Source organism: Poromitra crassiceps, assembly GCF_964638095.1.
Source record: "Poromitra crassiceps genome assembly, chromosome: 28".
NCBI classification, from domain to species: Eukaryota; Metazoa; Chordata; class Actinopteri; order Beryciformes; family Melamphaidae; genus Poromitra; species Poromitra crassiceps.
This window is the reverse complement of record NC_139651.1, coordinates 12024998-12044997: the sequence shown is the minus strand read 5'-3', so window position 1 is coordinate 12044997 and position 20000 is coordinate 12024998. Positions and strand designations below refer to the sequence as shown.

Sequence of the window (20000 nt, the reverse complement as noted above, 5' to 3'; positions counted from 1 at the left end):
ACAGCCACAGATAGTGTATACGTCGGAAGTGAATTTCTGAAAAATCGGCCATCGTTCGAACGCCACAACGCGCTCAGCGAAACTTCGCCGGTTGCATTGACTGATATTGGTTCGGAAAATATTATTGACGTGCGAATTAATCGCACTGAAAAAACGCTCCCGATGTGTAAGGACCTTAAGACTGAGTTGTTGTAGCCTCTGACTTTTCCATTTCTTTGCCAGCTCAACAGTTCTGATGGCAGAATATATGTTTTTTTGGCAGCAGTTAAGAGAATATCAGCTACAGTATGCTCCCGACAGGCAGCATGACAACGTCAAACTGACAGAAGGAGAGAAGATTTCATCCCCCTGTTGTTTCCTTCCTTTCTCTCCCTCTCTCCGTTCCTCCAGAGACCTTTGACGTTCTGATGAAGCAGGCGGAGAACCACACGCACGCCGCGCTGCACGAGTCGTACGGCCACATGGCGGGCCAGGCGGCCGGCCCGGTGCGCGAGCTCTTCACCGACATCGGCCTCTTCCTGCTGGGCTCCGAGCTCGGCGTGGACGACCTGGTGCAGCGCTTCTTCCACGCCCTCTTCCCGTTGGTCTACAGTCACCTGATCAACCCGGGCCTCAGCCACATCGCGCCCGGCTACGCCGAGTGCGTCCGCTCGTCCAGCCGCGAGGTCAGGCCGTTTGGCGCCGCGCCCGGCCTCCTGGCCAATCAGATCGCTCGCTCGGGGACCTCCGGGAAGCTCCTGCTGCAGGCGCTGCACCTCGGCATCGAGGTCATCAACACCACCGACCATCTGCAGTTCAGCCGCGAGTGTCGGCGAGCGCTGCTCAAGATGCACTACTGTCCTCACTGTCAGGTACACTACTGTCCTCACTGTCAGGTACACCTCACTGCCAGGTACACTACTGTCCTCACTGTCAGGTACACTACTATCCTCCTCACTGTCAGGTACACTACTGTCCTCACTGTCAGGTACACTACTGTCCCCCTCACTGTCAGGTACACTACTGTCCTCACTGCCAGGTACACTACTGTCCTCCTCACTGTCAGGTACACTACTGTCCTCCTCACTGTCAGCTACACTACTGTCCTCACTGTCAGGTACACTACTGTCCCCCTCACTGTCAGGTACACTACTGTCCTCACTGCCAGGTACACTACTGTCCTCCTCACTGTCAGGTACACTACTGTCCTCACTGTCAGGTACACTACTGTCCTCACTGTCAGGTACACTACTGTCCTCACTGCCAGGTACACTACTGTCCTCACTGCCAGGTACACTACTGTCACAAGGGTCGCAGGTTCGAGCCCCCATGTTACCTCCAGCTTGGTGGGGCATCCACACAGGCACAATTGGCCGTGTCTGCGGGTGGGAACCCGGATTAAGGGTACTGTATGTGTCCCGGTCGCTGCACTAGCGCCTCCTCTGGTCGGTCAGGGCGCCTGTTCGGGAGGAATGGGGAACTGGGGGGAAATAGCATGATCCTCCTACGTGCTTCGTCCTGCCAGTGACACTCCTCGCTGTCCGGTGAAAAAAGAAGCGGTTGGCGACTGCACATGTGTCGGAGGAAGCATGGTGCTAGTCTACAGCTCTCCCCAGATCGGCAGAGGAGGTGGAGCAATGACCGGGACGGCAGGGGGAATTAGCCAAGTACAAGTGGGAAGGAAAACTTCCTAAAAAAATTCTTTATTGATTTCAACCACAACCACAACCCTCTAATAAATGCAACTTTGACCAGCATTTCTTCATGATGTGTGTGATGCCACTGACATGTGCTCCGCAGGGCTTAACCCAGTCCAAGCCCTGCATGGGCTACTGCCTGAACGTGATCCGGGGCTGCCTGGCGAGCATGGCGGAGATCGACGCCCACTGGCGGGAGTTTGTGCGCTCGCTGGAGGGCCTGTCGGCACGGATGCAGGGCGCCCACGACCTGGAGCAAGTGCTTCTGGGAGTTCACACGCTGCTCCACGACGCCGTGGCGCACGCTCAAAAGAATGGACCCCGCCTCTCAGCACAGGTCAACTAAACATCCTTCCTCTCTGTGGACAGATTTTAGTTTGTGTCTTAAAGTTTTGTGTTTGGGGGGTTAGGGAGACGTTAAACTGTGGCGTTGTGAGTTCTCTGTAGGGGGCGATGAAGAGTATCGCCCAGTGAATCTGTCGGGGCACATTTGGAGAAGGAAAGATTAAAGATGAAAGCATTCTGGGTCTGTACCGGAGAGACGGTCATTTCCGAGCTCCTCCTGCTCCTCCAGCTGCTGGATCACTGTCAGAGAGAGATACGTGCTGCAGAGAGAGAGACCAAAGAGAGACCAAGCATAAATGCCTTGAAATTGCACATTCCTGACGCACAACAGCAAGTTAGCCAGACCGGAGCGGGCCAGAACTCTCCAGAAATACATGTGGGCAGCTCCGAGGCGGTCAGAAACTCTCCGTCTCAGTCCAACTGCCAGCCAGAGCAGTTGAGCCATCAGTGTCCAGAACCACACCTCATTTACCTCAATTAGGACGTCAGGAAGAAGCAGACAAATAGAAACTCGTTACTCGGGTAAATTCCTGGAGTCTAAACTTAACTTTTATGATCCTTACAGGCAACCTTTCTTCTGTTTTCTCTTGTAAATGAATGTAGGTAATCAGAGGATGAATCTATCACAATGTGCTATATACACAGCACAACTGTCCTGTCGTTTGTTCCTGGAAAAGACTAACTGTTTTTGTTGCTTTACTGATCTAGACACCACAGCTCTATCTAGTGGATGGTTAGTGTCACTGCTGCTTGATAGGGCTGCACACATAGAGGAGTGCCGTGCAGAAAGTGGAGATGAGAGGAGGTTTGCTGCACCTAATGGCCTCGGTGTGTAAACATCTGTCACTCAACCACCTCAAATGAGGCCGTGTTTAGCTGCTGGCGTGCATCAGATCATCAGATCATGCATCAGATCATCAGATCATCAGATCATGCATCAGATCATCAGATCATCAGATCATGCATCAGATCATCAGATCATCAGATCATCAGATCATCAGATCATCAGATCGTGCATCAGATCATCAAATCATCAGATCATCAGATCATGCATCAGATCATCAGATCATGCATCAGATCATGCATCAGATTGTGCATCAGTCCAGATTTGCAAAGGCTTAAAATGCCTCTAAAATGTTTCTCTCTCGGTGTCCGAACTGTCCAAATGTCCACATGTGTCTGAAGCCTCCTTCTCTTTGGGTGCAATATAGGTGCACAAACTGTGTGGGCCGCCGAGCAGAAAGCCTGCACAGTCTGTCAACGTCCAGCACAGCAGCAGCAGCAGCAGCAGCAGCAGCAGGGAATCCATCCCTCTGAAAGCCTCTGTCAGAGCGTCGGGAGACTCCCTCGCCGTCAGGAGGAAGTAAGTGGGTAGAAAGTGAGATGGTCTTGTTGCTCGAGGGTGTAAAACTCATAGTAGAGGTACTGTATGAAAAAAAAATCACCCAAATGGATAATCTGTGTGTCTGCTGCTTTGACAGGGAGTTCCTGAACAGTCTCCGGCTCTACCGCACGTACTACGGAGGCTTAGCGGATCAGCTGTGTGTGAGCGAGCTGGCCTCGGGAGACGGGCTCTCCTGCTGGAATGGAGCGGATATTGTAAAGAGGTTAGTTCTCCGAGAATTCAATAATCCCTCGTCTTTAGACCAGACATCGCCTCAATACTTTTTATTGATACTTTTTCATGGCGTCTTGGCTTTCCATATCTACAGTACCATCTCTCTCTCACACACACACACACGCACGTGCACACACACACACGCACGTGCACACACACACATGCACACGCACGCACTCGCAGCACACACACACACACACACAACACACACAAAGAACTCAAACAGTCAAAGGCCTCGATAACACAATAGATTTTCACATCATCATTATATATGAGAGCGAAGGGTTAAGTTTGTGCTGTGGCCTTTTTGCTGAGGAGGTCAGAAGAGCAGAGATGATCTGTTGTTCTTTCATACCGGCTCTAGCTGAAGGAATCACATGAAGATACTAGATCAGGGCTACTCAATTGTTCAGAGGGCCACATTGTCAGAAACCTAAGGGGCCGGGGGGCCGGACCGTCCCCCGAGCTATTCATCCCATTATATATGTACACTTGACACAACGCGCCACCACGATTTTCAAAACTTGTATTTGACTACATTGCAAAAGTAGCTTAATTTTAATTTAAAAGTGCTTAATTTCTGTGCAACAAAAGCTGTGTTAAAAGCCCCAAAAGTAAACACATTTGTAACAAGTATTCTACAACACATGTCAGCCATTTGAAATATAATTTGGTCAATTCTGACCTCTCTTAGCTACACCACAGCATTGTAGACATTTATAGTGCATCAGGAAAGGAAAACAACTCTACATTCTTTCTTGTTTAGCCCCGTGCTAGAAGGTACTCGACCCTCGACGGTCCTACAACTTGCCCGTAACACCCAAAGACTACATCCCTCTCGCTTCAATCTGAACTTCAATCGATTTCTTTACAGATTAGATTAATTTTTAATTAATGAATTGAATGACCAGTACAGTTCATACATAAGCCATGGTCCAACATTGAACATCATAAGCAACCGACATGCAAACAAAAAACAATAACAGTACATAATACAGTCATAGCAGCAGAGATGTGGGGGGTTAGGTTAGGTTAAGTTGATTTGATATGGACATCACAGAGCATTGGAGATGTAACATACATGTACTGTATGCACAGTAACCAGATACACAGTGTTATGTGTTTATAGCGGAACGCTAATCTTCAACACCTGTCCACAAGCGACTCCTACACCAAAACACAATACAGAGAGTTATTGTGTCTCTATTGTGTCCAATATAGAGAGTTCAGTGTCCTTACGGCAGTGGGGAAGAAACGGTTTTTAAACCTTACCTTACCTTGCAAACATAACATTAGCATTAGGAAATCAAGTTTCTAGGCGTAGCTAAAAAAAAAAACAGATAAACATCTAATGGTGGAGGTGGTGTGGGGGGCAGTGTGGGGGTGATCCCAGTTCAGGATCACCACAAAAATCTAATCAATTGTTCCTTGGCTCGAGGCCGTCCTGCCGCCAGACAGACGGGGAAACAAACAGAAGCACAGGGGTGAGAAGAACATAACCTTGGTTGGAGGTAATAAGAAATAAAAACGTGGAGCATTTTTGCGAATAAATCTTAGCGTTTGTTCAACCCTGCATGCGAGTAAAGAAAAAAAAAAAAAAAACTCTCATAACGGACAAGCCCGTCTTTTATTGTCACACGAACACCACAATACATGCATGCGGCCACAACACACTCATGCTGACGGTGGCCGGTGAAAAGTGTCCTCTGCATTTAACCCATCCAGGCATGTCCTTTCCTCCGAGGGGCAGGCCAGGAGCAGTGGTCGCTTTCTCGTACAGCGCCCGGGGACCAACTTCGGATGTTGTCGCCACTGGTGGGATGACGATGACGATCTGATCTTCTGCATGTTTTTAGTGGGGGGGTTATATACGGAGGAACCCCCTGGGGGGAGCACGGGGAGAACATGCAAACTCCACACAGAGAGAAAGGCCCTTTCGACGAGATAACCCCCCTGGGCAGTAGGCACTGAAGATATGGGGGGGAACACAACCACAGCGCCCACAGTGTCCCAGGCGAGAATCGAACTCAGGACCTCCTAACTGTGAGGCGACAGCGCTACCGACTGCGCCACCGTACCCCCATACTACTACTAGTACTAAGACGGGTGGAAGTTTTAGTGTCATTGTGTCACACACACACACACACACACGCACACACACGCACACATGCTCTCACAAAGGAGACACTAATGTAGAATTAGTCTGTTAGCGGTAAGGGAACACGCACATCGATCTGGGATATGAACGGGGTGTGAATGAACGGGAGCAGAGGAGCAGACCTCCTCCTCAGGATCAGATAGCCATCTTGTTTCCTGCGCCGTCGCCGGTCTCCGTCTTACCTGTGCTTTGCTGTCATCAGTCAAGGACCCCCTCGTCCATCCTCCGTCGGTGGTACTTCCTCCCAGCTGTCAGCCACCTGTCAGCCGCTCCTCGGATGGGCAGGTGGGCCCATATTTCAAAATGACGGTGGGGCTTGGAGTTGCCAGATTGGGTTATGGGGGTCCGCTAGTAAAAGATGACAGCCTTTGTTGAGATGGTTTTTCACAGCTGCTGTGTGAAGGTAAGGAGGAAGGAAGGAGGGAGAAGACCGGAGAGCTCTACAGACAAGTAGTCCGATTCATCTGGATGGTATATATGTGCAGCTCAGCAAAAAACTGTCATTACTATGGAGAGAGAGACGATCGAGGTTAAGTTTTCATTCAGGCATCGACAATTTACTCGGTTTTCATCTCTGTTATTTTCCCAGCGTAGCACCTGGGGTTTTCCATTTCAAAGGTGGTTCAGCTCGCAGCCTGAGAATAGAAATGTCTTTGTGGTGTGCTGTGGGGAACGAGGCAGGTCAGCAGGCTGTCGATCAGCTCTGCCACTAGCTTCCTCGCGGGCGTGTCTCAATGCTTCAGCCTTCCCTCCTTCTCACACACACTACCGGGGACATGGACGCACGTCTCGGAGACGTTCGTCTCGTGTTTGTCCCGCTGTGGTATTTTTCGTTTTGCTCCTGCCATCTTGGCCCTCGCCGGACACGCCGAGGAGGAGGAGAGCTGAGGAACACTGAGAGGAGATATTGGGGAATCTGGGGAGAAGACACACAACAGAGGGCGACAATTGAGACATGTCCTTGCAGCTTAGCAGGCTTCCTATAATAGATCTACAACCCTGTGTTGGATTCTATTAGCTGAGAAGATGACTGTCTGGGAAGTCAACAACACCCGCCGGAGACAAAGGCAATAAATAACCTCCAGCCCTACGGGTCATAACCCAACATCCACAGAGAGCGAGAGGGGGAATAAAACCCAGCGCCGGGCCCGCCTGCTGGGCTGATTTACAGAAGCTTGTCCCGGGCCTCACAGACCTGAAACGACTGGGTCAGGTCCTCGGTGTGAAAGATCTGCCTGGTGGAGGAGCTCTTGGTGTGAGCTGGTGCTAGATTGTTGTTTTATCGTCTTAAAAGATGCGCCCGAGCTTAGCCTCTGTCTCTCTCAATAAAAAGGACAAGCTAAAGACATGACAGGAGGAGCTGGAGATTTAGGAGAGCTTTAACGCACTTCGCCATCTGGGTTCCGGGGGTAAACAAACAGATAAAGAGCCAATCAGATAAGATGGTAGAGGGAAGGAGAAGAACACACACCCGCCTTTCATCTCGGCGTCTTGTCTATGTGGTTGGAGATGATGGCGTCTCGCTCCAGGGTCGACTTGATAAACACAACCTCTGTCCTTCTCTCTCCCTCCATCTCTCTCTGTCGGTCTGCCTGTCTGTCTCTTTCAATTCAATTCAATTCAATTTCAATTTTTTCAATTCAATTCAAATGGCTTTATTGGCATGACGGACATGAAGAGCTAAACATTCACTACAAAACTTACTATATCAAACATACTACAAGACAAATGAATGATCTGTTGTCAGACAGCAACATCAAATAACAAACTTTGAATAGCAAAGAAACTACAAGACAAATGATGTGTTGTCATATAGGCTGTAGCAGCAATAAAAGAGAAAGGATAGCAAGAAACAAACTACAAGACAAACAAATGATCTGTTGTCTTTCTCTCTCTCTCTCTCTCTCTCTCTCTCTCTCTATCTGTTTTAGCATCTGTTGTGACAGGTGAATCTCACCTGTATTGAGTCTCTGCATTGAACGTTCACTGAGGGAACGTGCAGGCTTGGCGAGGCGTTTATCCACAACAGCGAGAAGAACGCAGAGAGAAACGCTAAATAATAGAAAGATGGAATTTACAACTCCCCGCCGAGCAGACGCCGTCGATTATTTTGAGCCGTCGGCGCTCCGGGGCTGACATGTTTTCAAGGTGGATTTTCGGCGGCGCCCTCGCTCTCGGCGCGCCGCGAGAGAGACCAAAAGTTATTTGTGATTGGTTCCACGGGACAGCGAGAGATAAAAAGGCGGAACGATGAAACGTCCCTCAGAACCCGTTGGAAAGACATTAGATCTTCTCTGGCTTGAGACGCGTTACTGTCCTTGTCCCGGGCAGAAAGGTTAACACATTCCCCACATCCTTTGTCCATCCGTCACGGACACGGAGACGGACACGCACGCGCGCACGCACGCACACACACACACACAGACACACACACACACACACACAGACACACACACACACACACACAGACACACACACAGACACACACACACACACACACACACACACAGACACACACACACACACACACACACACACACACACAGAGCTGTGATGGCAGTAACAGTCCAGACTTTAAATGGAAAACTATGAAACTAGAACTGGGCCCCATCAGCCGTCTCTGTCCTCTCTGTGTGAGTAGCTGCCTGACGAAGACAGAGTGTAGCTAAAGTAAGAAGGGCTGCAGGGTTTCTCACTCCTTTCTGCTGGCAGTTTACTTGTCAATTTGATTTGGCCACCTGACCTCCAAACCCAAACCCCTGGTGTGTGTGTGTGTGTGTGTGTGTGTGTGTGTGTCTGTGTGTCTGTGTGTCTGTGTGTGTGTGTGTGTGTGTGTGTGTGTGTCTGTGTGTCTGTGTGTCTGTGTGTCTGTGTGTGTGTGTGTGTGTGTGTGTGTGTGTGTGTGTGTGTGTGTGTGTGTGTGTCGGGCAGCCACTGTAGTTTGCGATGCCTTTTTATTCTAATGGCATTTATTTCCTGTTCCAACCTGACACGTCCTGCCAACGAGCAGGATGTATAGTAGTGCCGTTAAAAAGCCAACCGCCGCCCGGCCGCAACAAGTGGGGGGGGGGGGGGGGGGGGGAGTGCGACGCCGCCATGTTTTATTCATGATCAGCTTCCTCTGCTGTTAATTCCTCCCCACCTGCGATCTGTCTCCGGGCTGCCAGCGCTCAGCAGGTGTTTCTACTTTCAAACTGCCTGCTTTTATTTCACAACAACAGTTTGATTTTTGATTTTTCGGGGATAATAAGCCAACTGACCTCGCCTGTCTGTTGGACTTCAGCCTGCAGGTTGCTGCTCCTGACTGGGATGATGACTGCTACAGTATCTGTGCAGGAGAGGTACGGAGACAGGTTCTGTGCAGGAGAGGTACGGAGACAGGTTCTGTGCAGGAGAGGTACGGAGACAGGTTCTGTGCAGGAGAGGTACAGAGAGACAGGTTCTGTGCAGGAGAGGTACAGAGACAGGTTCTATGCAGGAGAGGTACGGAGACAGGTTCTGTGCAGGAGAGGTACGGAGAGACAGGTTCTGTGCAGGAGAGGTACGGAGACAGGTTCTGTGCAGGAGAGGTATGGAGACAGGTTCTGTGCAGGAGAGGTACAGAGACAGGTTCTGTGCAGGAGAGGTACGGAGACAGGTTCTGTGCAGGAGAGGTACGGAGAGACAGGTTCTGTGCAGGAGAGGTACAGAGACAGGTTCTGTGCAGGAGAGGTACAGAGAGACAGGTTCTGTGCAGGAGAGGTACGGAGACAGGTTCTGTGCAGGAGAGGTACGGAGAGACAGGTTCTGTGCAGGAGAGGTACGGAGAGACAGGTTCTGTGCAGGAGAGGTATGGAGACAGGTTCTGTGCAGGAGAGGTACGGAGAGACAGGTTCTGTGCAGGAGAGGTATGGAGACAGGTTCTGTGCAGGAGAGGTACGGAGAGACAGGTTCTGTGCAGGAGAGGTACAGAGACAGGTTCTGTGCAGGAGAGGTATGGAGACAGGTTCTGTGCAGGAGAGGTACAGAGACAGGTTCTGTGCAGGAGAGGTACAGAGACAGGTTCTGTGCAGGAGAGGTACAGAGAGACAGGTTCTGTGCAGGAGAGGTACGGAGAGACAGGTTCTGTGCAGGAGAGGTACGGAGAGACAGGTTCTGTGCAGGAGAGGTACGGAGAGACAGGCGGCCGGGCGCATTTGCATGTGGCCCTTTTCATTTTAATAGGCCACCCTTGATGCTGAAGTGGCCTGTCTGAGGGCCGACCTTTGACCTTTCCTCTGTCTTTTGCTGGCCAGATAAGCCTTAAGAGGTTAGTCACATGGTCAAACGAGTCACAGTGTACGAGAAGTGACCAGAGAAAGCGAATGATTCTGTGAGGGAAGATCTATTCTATTCTATTCTATTCTATTCTATTCTATTCTATTCTATTCTATTCTATTGTGTTTCCTGCATTCGTCTCACTCCATCCTCCTTGTATTCTGGGGCAGCCTTGTGGTCCAGGTGATTCTCCTCAGCTTAACTCAACTGACAGCGTTTAAGCTCTGTTAATAGTCATCTGTTGAAGAAGCATCAATAGCAAAGATTATCCCTCCCTGCTTGGGGAACACATATACCTCATTTCCTGGGAGTCTAACTGCAAATTCTACCTAATGGGGGGAACACAATGTATATAGTAAGTTATCCTTTATTTCCTCTGAATTTGACCCATCCTCTACTAGGAACCTTCCTAGAACTAGGAGCAGTGGGCAGCCGCAGTGCAGTGCCCGGGGACCAACTCCAGTTCTTTTTGCCATTGCCTTCATCAGGGGCACTGACAGGAGTCTTAACCCTAACATACATGTCTTTGATGGTGGGAGGAAACCGGAGAACATGCAAACTCCACACAGAAAGGACCTGGGACGGACCGGGGTTCGAACCCGGGACCTTCTTGCTGTGAGGCAGCAGCGCTAACCACTGAGCCACCGTGCCATCAAGTAGTAGATTAGATATGACTTAGATATTATATAGCACAATATTGCTTTATGTCAATCTCAGCATGGTTTAGGCATCTATATGCAGGCTTCCACACACACACACACACACACACACACACACACACACATATATATATATATATTATATACATTCTCAAATGACACAGACACTCTGTACTGCAGTACTATGTGATTACTTTGCAGTGCATAACATTACCAAGCCGCCATACGTTAATAAGCCTGTTGGCGGTGCTGCAGTGTCACGTTCAGTAAAAACCACTGTTGCAGCTGCCGGTTGTAAACCCTAAAAACGCTTCTCCTTCAGGCCCTGATTGAGTGTTGCAGTAGCTCTCCCTCACCAGCAGGAGGAGCTCTGTACATTGGGTTATAGGCAGGGGGATCCAGAAACACACTCCTGTGCTCCACTCGTCTCCTGTATCAGTTGTGATGATATATGCCAGGCGGGGCGGCTCTTATCCATGTTGCGTCTGACAGTGACGGACAGAAAACAAAATGCAAATGATAAATGGAGACTGTGCAGAACGTCAGCTCTGTGAGGCGTCTTCACGGCCCCCCTCTCTCAATGATGAACTGTTTTAATTTTGAAAGGAAAGGAAGAAGCCTTTTAAAAACATGCTCTGTCAGATATATTATGCATCGCTGGCCTCTTAGACACTCTCACGCCAGAGAAGCAGAGCACAGGAGAGCTTCTCCTCCCAGCCCATCAAAAAAATAAACACTATTCTAACTAAAGGTGCTGTTGAATCTCGACGGTGCCTCAAAAAGGCGACCGACAATTCATAAAGTTGACCACTCGTGCAGCCGAGGTTTTGATGCCTTTGCTGCCTGGCTGCCTGGCAATTTAGTCTCTTGTCATAAAACACATATTTGTGGCATGTGGGGACTCGGGGAGCACTGGGGGACTCGCTAAAAGTAGTCACAATTCATTTTGGGTGCTAATTCATAGCCCTAAGAAACCCCAAGACAAAGAGAGGAGAGGAGAGAAGACTAGGGGAGAAGAGAGGAAAGAGTAGAGGAGATGAAAGAGGAGAGAGGAGACTAGAGGAGAGAGGGGACTAGAGGAGAGAGGGGACTAGAGGAGAGGAGAGAGGGGGAGAGGAGAGGGGACTAGAGGAGTGGAGAGAGGGGACGAGGAGAGGGGACTAGAGGAGAGGAGAGAGGGGGAGAGGAGAGGGGACTAGAGGAGAGGAAAGAGGAGAGGAAAGAGGAGACGAGAGGAGAGGAAAGAGGAGACTAGAGGAGAGAGGGGACTAGAGGAGAGGAGAGAGGGGACGAGAGGAGAGGAGAGTAGAGGAGAGGAGAGTAGAGGAGAGAGGGGACTAGAGGAGAGTAGAGTAGAGGAGAGAGGGGACTAGAGGAGAGGAGAGAGGGGACTAGAGGAGAGGAGAGTAGAGGAGAGAGGGGACTAGAGGAGAGGAGAGAGGGGACTAGATGAGAGAGGGGACTAGAGGAGAGGAGAGAGGGGACTAGATGAGAGAGGGGACTAGTAGAGAGGGGACTAGAAGAGAGGAGAGGGGACGAGAGGAGAGGAGAGTAGAGGAGAGAGGGGACTAGAGGAGGAGAGAGGGGACTAGAGGAGAGGAGAGAGGAGAGTAGAGGAGAGAGGGGACTAGAGGAGAGGAGAGAGGGGACTAGATGAGAGGAGAGGAGAGAGGGGACTAGATGAGAGAGGGGACTAGAGGAGAGGAGAGAGTAGAGGAGAGAGGGCACTAGAGGAGAGGAGAGAGGGGACTAGATTAGAGGAGAGGAGAGAGGGGACTAGATGAGAGAGGGGACTAGTAGAGAGGGGACGAGAGGAGAGGAGAGATGGGACTAGAGGAGAGGAGAGGAGAGAGGGGACTAGAGGAGAGAGGGGACTAGATGAGAGGAGAGAGGGGACTAGAGGAAAGGAGAGGAGGGAGGGGACTAGAGGAGAGGAGGGAGGGGACTAGAGGAGAGGAGAGAGGGGACTAGATGAGAGGAGAAGAGAGGAGAGAGGGGACTAGATGAGAGGAGAGAGGGGACTAGAGGAAAGGAGAGGAGAGAGGGGACTAGAGGAGAGGAGAGAGGGGACTAGATGAGAGGAGAGGAGAGAGGGGACTAGAGGAGATGAGAGGAGAGGAGAGGAGAGAGGGGACGTTCTTGAAGAGCTCCTCTGTATTGCGACAGCTGGCTACTGCAGATAACCACAAAACCAGTGGAGCACTTGAGGTGTGGGCGCTGCATGGCTAGAGTTCCACTCCAACATGACCTTCTATCCGGCCCGGGTTTAGACATCGGGCTCGGTCAGAGGACCACTTCCTGACCATTATCCCAAGTGGCAGAAAGGAGAACCCTGTCGGGCAGACCAAATTGAGTTCATAAAGTCCTTCTCCCGGGTGTGTGTGTGTGTGTGTCTGTGTCTGTGTGTGTCTGTGTCTGTGTGCGTGTGTTGGTGGGCGGGTGTGTGCACGTACACACACACAGACACACACACACACACACACACACACACACACACACACGTGCACGCGTGTGTGTCTTGTCTCTCAGCCCATTCTAGCATTATGCATGATTGCACTGAACTGATTAATTTTCAATCTAGCTCTCAGAAAAAGCGAGAGATTCAATTTATTTATACTTGGATGGTATCGATGGTGCGGCGACTGGCGGCCTTGCTCTCAGCCAATGGGAAGGCCACGCTGAACAAGTGCAGGTTTACATTTCGAGTTGGTTTATGGCTGGGCTGGTGGGACGTTGTGTGTGTGTGTGTGTGTGTGTGTGTGTGTGTGTGTGTGTGTGTGTGTGTGTGTGCGTGCGTGCGTGCGTGCGTGTGTGTGCTATTGGTGCCTCTCTCTCTCTCTCTGTCTCGTCCCATTCATTTTCCAGAGCTTCTCGAGCTCTGTGCCCTCCAGCACCAGCTGGTCCCACCACCATGAGCTGGAAGCCTGCCCTGCAGCATCTGGAGCGGGGGGGGCTGCGACCCTGCAGAGCACCCAGGTAGCAGGACATTAACAAGCAGAGAACCTTATTGTCTCACTGATGAGCTGTCTGGACCCACCACACCACACCCTCCTCACACACCCCTGTGAGATATCAGCCCTGGCTCCTTGCTTCCACAGTCCAGTGCGCACGGCCCGGCCCGGCCCGGCCCGATCGGTCCCCGCAGAGCAGTTTCCTCTTGACTCTGGCTATAACTCAGACGCCGCCGCTGCCGCGGAAAAACAAGGAAGAAGAGTGGTGGAAAGAATGTGCACCTCAGGCTCGTAAAGCGGTGAGAAAGACCGCTTTGTGAGCTGGACTTAAGGAGGTTCTTAGAAATACAAGACTGTTGAAGAAGTGAAGATGCGGCTAATAAAGTGTCACCTGACAGTTTAATCACAAGGATCCAGCATGTGTTCTCTGTAATAATAGCCGTTCCTCACTTAGCTTGGCATGAATCGTGCTAACTGTAGAGCTAACTGGTCAATGTATGTGTGCATATATCTGAGCCTATTAGACTCAAGCTTTCCCTCATGCAGTCTGTCAATTAAGTCTCACAACCTCGAGATATTGCGGTTTGCACTCGCCGACTTTACGCATATGAGCGGGGAACATAGGACCCTTTTTCGGAGAGCGGGGAACATAGGACCCGGGGAACATAGGACCCTTTTTCGGGAGTGGGGAACATAGGACCCGGGGAACATAGAACCCTTTTTAGCAGGAGCGGGGAACATAGAACCCGGGGAACATAGGTACGCTCCCCTGTAGTGCTAACTGTAGAGCTAACTGTAGTGCTAACTGTAGGGCTAACTGTAGAGCTAACTGTAGTGCTAACTGTAGTGCTAACTGTAGAACTCACTGTAGAGCTAACTGTAGTGCTAACTGTAGAGCTAACTGTAGTGCTAACTGTAGTGCTAACTGTAGAGCTAACTGTAGCGCTAACTGTAGAGCTAACTGTAGTGCTAACTGTAGAGCTAACTGTAGTGCTAACTTTAGAGCTAACTGTAGTGCTAACTGTAGCGCTAACTGTAGCGCTAACTGTAGTGCTAACTGTAGAGCTAACTGTAGAGCTAACTGTAGAGCTAACTGTAGTGCTAACTATAGTGCTAACTCTAGTGCTAACTGTAGAGCTAACTGTAGAGCTAACTGTAGTGCTAACTGTAGAGCAGTACACAATAGAGCAGCACTAGCGCGTTCATGGCGTCTACATCACGCCCTCCTGGCTTGGTTCTGATGGAGAGTGGGCCACTCTTTTCGCTCGACTGTTCCCGTCTTATTGACAGAGTTGGATGGTTGGGAGGGCTGGAGAATGAAAGGAGACTGGTGATAGATGGGTTGTGGCTGCATTCAAACCCTGCAGGCCAACAGAAGAAATAATAACCGTCTCTGAGTGGGGGCGCGTGGCTCATGTTGATATTGACTATGCATAACTATGTGTCAGGCTTTATCCATGCCAGAGTTCTGCCTCCCGAATAGACATCATTTCTCTTTCTGTGTGGCTGGAAACAAAAGCGTCTCATATCTGGGTATCGTGGTCCTGGTTTTATCTCTGAGCTGCAGGCTTTTTGGACAACGTGTGTCGGCGCCAACCTGTCTGTTCCTTTGATTCCTACCACTCATTTGTTAACTAAACATGCCTCCCGTTCGCTGCCACAAAGTGAGAAATGTCGTAGACATTAACTATTCATTACCGCCACAAATCTGTTTCCTCTCTCTGTGCACTCTCTCAGACCGGTGAGTATTCTGACTGCGTAGGTAGTTTAGCATTTGGAATATTGACAGTTTTAGAAAACTGCTTTTTTTTCTCCCCTCTCCCTAAAGCACGTTGTATTATTCATTAGATTACAAGGAGTTATAGCGAGCAAACTTGCTGTCTTTCTGTCTCTCACACACGCCATCTTTCGAGCATCCTTCACATTTTACGCCGTACTCCGCAATGTATTCTCTTAATCCCAATAGCGGGACTTCCGTCGGACGCCGGTTTGTGTCTTTGTCGGAGGAGTTCAGTATGTCCCCACAGAGAACTAGTCAGCACCTCTTTATAAGTGGAAACCTACCTTTTAGCTCCTGACCTCAGCTGAAAGCGAGGTGCGAATATGCTCTCATTAATCTCACCTAGCAGAGTAAGAGGTCTGAGTCTGGAGGCTTTCATCTCACCTAGCAGCACTATGAGGTCTGAGTCTGGAGGTTCCCCGAGAAGAGTAAGAGGTGTGAGTCTGGAGGCTCCCTGAGAAGAGTAAGAGGTGTGAGTCTGGAGGCTCCATGAGAAGAGTAAGAGGTGTGAGTCTGGAGGCTCCCTGAGAGGAGTAAGAGGTGTGAGTCTGGAGGCTCCATGAGAAGAGAGGTCTGAGTCTGGAGGCTCCCTGAGAAGAGAGGTCTGAGTCTGGAGGCTCCATGAGAAGAGAGGTCTGAGTCTGGAGGCTCCATGAGAAGAGAGGTCTGAGTCTGGAGGCTCCCTGCAAATGAATCTAAGCAGCACTTTTCATGTGGACGATGCAAACACAAATGCCTGAGACTGTAGCGCGCGGCACGGCTCTGGGATGCCCTGAGAGCACCACTTTTGCTCGCAGCGTTGTGTCCCTGTAATGTTGTCCTGCAGTTTCTATGGCAACCGAGCGCCCGGCCTTATTAAAAAAAAGGAAAAAAAAAAGCGCAGAAAAAAGTTCACCTTCTCGGAGTCTGCCCTTTACCTGACAGCCAAGATAAACGAGCGAGGTCCTGGGAGGAAGGCAACACAAACATGCATCTCTGCTCAGTGGCCCGTGCTCATTGGCTCTCCGCTGGAAGCCCTTATTTACCTTAATGCTGAGAAGGTGGCGCGGACGGGGGAGGACTGAGGAGGAGGAGGAGGAGGAGAGTGCGAAGAGAGGGGGGCCAATTGCGATTACTCACAATATACCTCCCATCAACAACCTTGAACCTGCGCTGCGATAAAAGGAGGAAAAAAAGAAGAGAAGAAAACAACTCTTTCCACCCGCCATCCCCCACAATGCACCTGGGCCCGGATGATGTCATATGTCACCTTCAGCTAATGAAGGTGATGATGACATGCATGAGCGGCGCATACGTTCACCATCTGCTCCGTTCCAGCGCGCTGCCTTACAATGCAGCGGAGAGGAGGGGAGGCACGTCGTCGTCGGGGCCGTCGCTGGGTTCACTGTCCCTCGGCGCCCGTGAGAGAGCGCGGCTGCTGCTGCTGCTTCTGCTGCCACCATCACCGCCGCCACCTGCATCCAGATGACTCGCCAGGAGTTTAATCATACCTTCACACCACAAACAAACTCCAGCAGCGACCCGCTCTCTCCGAGGCCATTTGTTTCATATTAGCCGAGGCAACCGAGACAACTTGGCCGATACGGTCGCCGGTTTCTGTTTGCGCGGAAGCGACACAAACGTTGTCCACGGCTTAACTCTTGGGCACGGCGCCGCCCTGTTGGGCAGCCGAGCACGTGCGCTAATGCTGATAAATTATTGATCGCGTTGCTGCTCTGGTTTGGTTTTGCTACGGAGCCTGGGAGTGTGGCCATGGGGGGGGGGGGGGGGGGACAATTTATATATATCGTGGCCACGATTTACTGTAACGTGTGGCACGAGAAGATACGATCCCATTCCCTCCAGCTGGCTCGTTCTGGCTTATTCATTTGCACCAGATTAGTTCCCTAAATTTCCTCTTTACGTGCACAAATGGCCAAAACGTGCACTCGAAATAATGATAATCGTGCTCTCGATATATAATACATGCGTTCTTCACAAGCTTATAAAGAGTCGGTGCACATATTGGTGGTTAATGTGCTGCTGCGCTGGCTGTGTTGCAGCCACCTGATTGTGTTTACATAGCTTGAAGGTTAAGTGGCTAGTAAATATTCTATGTTGCCAGATTTGGGGGGTTATTATGCCTATTCAGTGTTAAAGATATGAACATACAGAATCCTTGCAATACTTGCAGTACCTTAAAGGAACACTCTGCCCATTTTCAACCAGCTTTGTATCATTAGAACATCAGTAGTATATCAGAAAACTGTAAACGGTTTTGAAGTCTGTCATTTAATTTGACAGTTATTGAGTGTTAAAGTGTGGACCAGTGACATCACTGGTCCACACTAACTCAAATTAATAACTCATTAACTCAAATCAACTCTCAATAACTGTCAAACTATTCATCATTCATCTAGTTTGACAGTTATTGAGAGTTGATTTGAGTTAATGAGTTATTCATTTGAGTTAGTGTGGACCAGTGATGTCACTGGTCCACACTTTAACACTCAATAACTGTCAAATTAAATGACAGACTTCAAAACAGTTTACCATTTTCTGATATACTACTGATGTTCTAATGATACAAAGCTGGTTGAAAATGGGTGGAGTGTTCCTTTAAGAGGTGCCTTTTAAGTTGATTTCCCCCCCCCTAAACTGCGCAGTTTAATGAAATTGAAGAAATTGTATCTCGTGCACACGAATGCACGTTACAGTAAATTATGGATTCAACATAACTCCCCCTTCCCCTCTCCAAATGTCCACTCCCGGGCTATGTAGGTTTCATTCAACTATGATATGAATCAGAGGAATGGGCCATAACTTAATAAAGTAAACAATAAATTGAACCTTGAACCCAGAGCCGTGTATATAGAAGAGTCGCGACATTTGCATTCACTCCAATGGACCAGTTTTTTTACTCTCAAGAGTTCCAGGAAGTAAGGGCCTGGATTAAGCAGCACTGTCGAGTTGCAGCAAAATGGACAGTTTGTGTTGTGCTTTGAATGTTTTTTTTTTTTAATCAAATTGTACATTATCAGCTTTATTTTAGCATTCAAAAGTAGCGCGAGACCCCTTCCTGGCTGTTCATTGGCTAATGAGTCATGCATTTTGGTCCTCCGGTGACGCCACTCTCTCTCTAAATTGCTCTGCTTGAACCTTAATGTCAGTGAGAAAGAAGCCTTAAGCTGTGTTCACACCGAGATATTTATTTTTCTCTCTGTCGCTTGATTCAACCCTTTGGAATCGCTCTGTCGCTCTGTTTAAATCGCTCGTCAACAGGCACACGAATTGACGGACATGTGGGGGCTATAACGTTACGCAATGTCATGATGTTTGTCCACTACGAGCCACCGTAGATGTTTACAAGCTAAGCCTATCAGCGTGCTCCTAACGCGAGCTCCATACCGGTAGTACAGACTTCACTTCATGTCAGCTGTCAGCCTGTCAATGCGGTTTGTTGCCACACAATAAACCAGCGGTTTGTTCCAAGCCAGTGTGATCCTTGACTCGCTCTCACACGGCAGCCAATCAGCGTTGAACAGCGAGCGACTGATGCCAGCGTATTTTCGCTCGAGTTGGGATATTTCATCTGGGGCGACGAGCGTATTTTCTCCCTATCGCTCTGTCTCTGTCGCTCGGACGCCCAGCGATTTTTCTCCCGGGCGAATATACGCTCAATCGCTCGTTTGCATTGACTTTGTATGTAAACTCGATGCCAGCGAAAAACCTTAATAGGTCGGTGTGAACGCAGCTTTAGTGTGTCGTCATATTCATACTGCAGGCTATCAAACATAGGCAAAGAGTCACAGAAAAATAAAATGGTCTGAAAGAAGTTTTTCTAGATTGATAATCTTGGATGTCTACAGTGGACTTTTTTTTAATTCACTATTTAGAAAGCAAATTTATTTTTTTATTGAATGCATTTTATTTTACCTTTATTTACCCAGGGAGGGCATGTGTAGAACAAGACAAGATGAGATGAAACTTTTGGGATCCCTCTGGGGAAATTATGTTGTTGCAGCAGCAGAAATAATAGGCCTGCTTAATATTCAATGGTTTATGCTGAAAGATAGTCTAAAGAGATGAGATGTGAGCGTGTTTCAAATCAGGAGACCCGAGTGGAGGCACTGCATCATCCTGGAGATTTTGATGAGTTATCAGTAGGGTGAGATGTGCCTCATTTGCAAATCAATAAATTGCCAATCTGCATGAAGGATGTATTGCTTAAAAACAAACAAAACGACTGCTGCGCAAAACCTATCTCTGAATTACAGTTAGTTCTCAGAACGGCTTGTGCCGTCAGATCCCCATAAATATGCTTCTCTCAAAAAACGCACTTCAAATAAAAGACGTGGAAGAAAGCGAGTGAACACTGGTTATTCTGCGTTGTCGTTGCCTTGATGTCTGTTTGTTGGTTGGAAGGATGCACAGAGAGTGTCCGGGTGCGTTTTTCGGTCTCATTCCGATGAAAAACCAAATACTCGACAATTTACAGAGAGAAGGCTTTTTAATTAACTCGATGCAAAATGCTACGT

At 49.3% G+C, this 20000-nt stretch overlaps 1 protein-coding gene across 2 annotated transcripts in view; it reads left to right on the top strand.

The window, feature by feature from the left end:
- The window catches only part of gpc5a (glypican 5a), a 166285-nt gene that overhangs the window by 45926 nt on the left and 100359 nt on the right, over window positions 1–20000 (top strand). For both annotated transcript variants that reach the window (XM_083662136.1, XM_083662137.1), the window contains exons 3-6: window positions 391–851; window positions 1780–2013; window positions 3233–3384; window positions 3503–3628. In XM_083662136.1, coding sequence (XP_083518262.1) covers window positions 391–851; window positions 1780–2013; window positions 3233–3384; window positions 3503–3628 — 973 coding nt within the window. The remainder of the gene's footprint in view (window positions 1–390; window positions 852–1779; window positions 2014–3232; window positions 3385–3502; window positions 3629–20000) is intronic.